The sequence below is a fragment of the Eucalyptus grandis genome, chromosome 6 (genome assembly GCF_016545825.1).
Source record: "Eucalyptus grandis isolate ANBG69807.140 chromosome 6, ASM1654582v1, whole genome shotgun sequence".
Classification (NCBI taxonomy): Eukaryota; Viridiplantae; Streptophyta; class Magnoliopsida; order Myrtales; family Myrtaceae; genus Eucalyptus; species Eucalyptus grandis.
This window is the reverse complement of record NC_052617.1, coordinates 33289161-33293206: the sequence shown is the minus strand read 5'-3', so window position 1 is coordinate 33293206 and position 4046 is coordinate 33289161. Positions and strand designations below refer to the sequence as shown.

The following is a 4046-nucleotide window of genomic DNA, read 5'->3' as shown; positions in this document are numbered from 1 at the left end:
CAGCAGATGGCTCCTTATCGCCCAGCTGAACCAATGATTGATCATGACTCCAATGCTGATATAGCTGAGCCTGAGGATACTGAGATGTGGTCGAAACAGACCAAGCGGAAGAATAAAAGACTAAGGAAGAAACAGGCCGCTAGAGAAGCAGCTGCTGCTGCTGCTGAAGCTTCTCGGGCGACTGCTGTCTCTAAGGCATCCTTCAGTCTATCACCTATCACGGAGGAGGACCAGCTGCTACAGAGGAATCCTTCTAAGGGAGAAGATGATCTGCATTCTCCATCAAATGTTAAATCGCCTGCTATGGCGTAACCTCTTTTGGTTTGGACCCGTCTATGATTGTCCAAGAGTCCTCTCAGGATGTATCCAGCTCAAGCTCTCAGGAGGAATCCTCTGATGATGATCTACCGAAAGTTGACGAACGTGTGAGTAAACCAAGTAACCATATGACTGAAAGACTACAAGATCACCTTGCTGACATGCTGGAAGCTTCCCCTCTCCCTGTCGGTCCGAAGAAGCCTGCTAAGGGCGCCAAGACCTCTAGGAAGAGGTAAGCCGTTCTCTCCTATGTTTTTTGGATGTTTTTTGGCTTCTGGAATATCAGGGGTGTCCTTGGTCCGCTAAGGCGCGCTGAAGTTAGGCGTTTTGTTGCGGTTAATAAGTTATGCTATATTGACTTACTTGAGACTAAAGTTCCCGAAGATAATTTTGAATCTATCTCCTTCACCCTCATCAGGGGTTGGAGTTGGGTTGCAAACTATAGTTGCTCCCCCCGTGGGAGGATTTGGGTTGGGTGGAACCCGGAGCTTGTCTCTTTCCTTCCGATTTCTATCACTGATCAAGCAATTCATGGGTGTCTTAAGTGTAATGATTCTGGTATTACTTGTTCGGTTTCTGCTATATATGGAGAGCACACTTTTGTCCGCCGTAGGCCGCTCTGGGCAGACTTGCAGCATTATAATGAGATATTTCAAGATACGGCGTGGGTGGTTGGAGGCGATTTTAATGCAATTAAGGACCCTTCCGATCGTGTTGGTAGCTCCACCAACTGGATCCCCTGCTTTGATGAATTTGCTCAATGTTTGGAGCAGACTGACTTGGCGGACCTCAGATTTGTTGGCCTTCGATATACGTGGTCTACATCGGCGGCGGGGAATTCTAGAAAGATGAGAAAGATTGATCGTGTGTTGGTAAATAGCAAGTGGAATGAGGACTTCTCCTTCTCTGAGGCGACGTTCCTTAGTCCGGGCATATCTGACCATTCACCGGCCATCGTTAAAGTTATTCATCCGCCTCGCACTTTGAAGCCTTTCAAATACTTCCATTTCTGGGAGGACCACCCTGATTTCAAATCCATTGTCTCACAGGCTTGGAGCACATTGGTGTATGGAGTTCCTATGTTTCAATTAGTCTCTAAACTCAAGCTCGTGAAAGCCCGTCTTAAGCTTCTAAACCGAGAAGAGTTTTCGAGATCTCGGGGGAGAGTTTCGAGGCAAGAGAGAACCTTAGTTCCATTCAGGCCCGACCTTCAAGCTGACCCGTTGAATCTCCATCTTGCTGAAAGGGAGATGGTTTGTCGTCGGGAGTTTGTTGTTTTGAGGAATCAAGAGGAGGCCTTTTTCCGTCAGAAGTCCAGAATTTTGTGGCTGAAAGAAGGGGATAAAAACACGAGATTCTTTCATCACTCGGTGAAGAGAAGGCAGCTAAACAATAGAATTCTTTCGATTAAAGACCCCTCTGGAATAGTTATATCCGATCCTTCGCTGCTGCCGTAGGTATTCATCAATTTTTTCTCTAACTTGCTATCCCCTCATGAGACGTTCTCTAAACCGTCTTGTGAAGAGTTAAAGAGTTACATCCGTCGCCCTCTCAACGAAGAGCAGATTGCTGCCTGCAATGTTCCGGTTTCGGATGACGAGATCAAGTCCACGGTATTCTCATTAGCTAAGGAAAAAGCCCCGGGCCCAGACGGGTTCTCTGTGGAATTCTTCAAATCTAATTGGGAAATCGTTGGTCCCTTGGTCTTATTGGCTGTTCGGGATTTCTTCCAATACGGGAGGATGCTCAAAGAGGTAAACGCGACAATCCTTACTCTTGTGCCCAAGATTTCCAATGCTAGTGCTGTTTCGGATTTCAGGCCGATCGCGTGCTGCAATACCATTTATAAAGTTATTACTAAGATCCTAGCTAATCGTATAGCGGGTGTGTTACATGATGTTGTGAGTCGTTCTCAAAACGCATTTGTTAAGGGAATGAGAATTAGAGATAACATTCTCATTGCCCAAGAGCTTTTTGCGGGTTTTCATCTTCATCCGTATCTCCCCAAGTGTGCGGTGAAGGTAGACTTTCACAAAGCTTATGACACTGTTGATTGGGATTTTTTGGAAAAGGTTCTCCTTGCTTTCGAGTTCCCGGTTGAGCTTACAAGACTAGTGATGGCTTGTGTTCGGTCTCCATCATACTCTATAGCCATTAACGGTGAACTTCATGGTTTCTTTCGCGGAGGACATGGTCTCGCAGGGGGAGATCCCATGTCTCCTTATTTGTTTACTTTAGTTATGGAAGTATTCTCGGAGTGTTGATATCCCGCACGGCCAGCCAGGACTTTAAATACTTCGGAGGTGTAAACCGGTCCGATTGACTCACTTATTCTTCGCCGACGACGTCTTTCGTTCGTCAGCGGACTGGTTCTCGGTGTCCACTCTAAAGAGAGGCCTCGACATCTTTTCCTCATGGAGCGGACTCTACCCGAATAAGAGTAAGAGTGAGATCTTTATTTCTGGAGGTGACCAATCCATTCGGAATAGAATTCTCTGGGCATTCGGTTTTCAGGAAGGTAAACTCCCTGTCCGGTACTTGGGAGTCCCTATCATTTCCTCTAGACTGAATAAGGCTGATTGCATTGCTTTGACGAATCGCATTACTGCTAGAATTCAATCGTGGGCGCATCGGTTTCTATCGTTCGCGGGTAGATTACAGCTCATCCGTTCAGTGCTTCACGCCATTCAATCCTTTTGGTCGAGTGTTTTCACTCTTCCTTCCTCTGTGGTAACTAACATTGAACGTATTACGAGACGGTTCTTATGGAAAGGTACGGCCTTGGGTCGGGAGGCGCTAAGGTTGCGTGGGAAGACGTTTGTCTTCCAAAAGCGAAGGTGGTTTGGGGATCCGAAACCCGAGGGAATGCAACAAAGCTTCAATGGTAAAATTTATTTGGATCCTTTTCTCCGACAAGGAATCTCGTGGTGCCGTTGGATCCACTCCATCTTCTTATCCAAGAGGAACTTATGGAATGCACCTCAACCCAGAGCATGCTCCCTGGTCTTGGAAGAAAATTCTCCAGCTTAGAGGTAACTTTGAAGCTCCTTTAGATGGAAGGTTGGTAATGGTTTCTCTCGTGTCCCTTTGGCATGACTATTGGTTGTCGTGTGGCCCTCTTAATTCATTTGTGCCTCCATCGTTCAGAACCGCTCTTCATATTCCCGATAATGCGGTGGTTGCTGATTTATTTTGCCGTTAGGCCGGTCCTTTAAGGAGTTCTTACTGAGATGGGGTATATCCCTCCCGAACTTATCTTTAAGTAATGACAGATTTATATGGTGCGGTCATCCATCGGGCATCTTCTCGGTTGGATCTCGCTTGGAATGTTATTAGGAGTAAGAAAACTCCGGTTAAAGCGGGCTCCTCGATTTGGGACAATGCCATTGTTCCTCGGTACCCGATTCATCCTCGGCTTATCGTGAAGAATCGACTTCCCACGCAGAGTATGCTTCTATCCTATGGGCGCATAAACTTCGGTGTATGTGCATTCGCAGCGAAGTCCCCGATTCTAGAGACCATCTCTTCTTCGGATGTCGCATCTCGACTTCTCGGCCTTCTTTTGGGCCGCCGGATGCAACCTTCCTTGGAGAAATCAATGCTGGAGTGAGGTACTCTCTTGGGCTCGAAAGTTCCTAACTGGAAATGATTTCTATCATAGAATTGTCCGGCTCTCCTTCGGGGCCCTTTGTCATCTCATTTGGAAGAAGAGGAATGCAATCATCTTC

The 4046-nt window shown here is 46.7% G+C and overlaps 1 protein-coding gene across 1 annotated transcript; it reads left to right on the top strand.

The window, feature by feature from the left end:
• Positions 1 to 335: 335 nt before the first annotated feature.
• On the top strand, positions 336 to 2582 carry LOC120294434. The gene is made up of 3 exons (XM_039314511.1): positions 336 to 550; positions 605 to 1571; positions 1776 to 2582. The coding sequence occupies exons 1-3, from the start codon at positions 336 to 338 to the stop codon at positions 2580 to 2582; spliced, it is 1989 nt and encodes a 662-aa protein (XP_039170445.1).
• The last annotated feature ends 1464 nt before the right edge of the window (positions 2583 to 4046 follow it).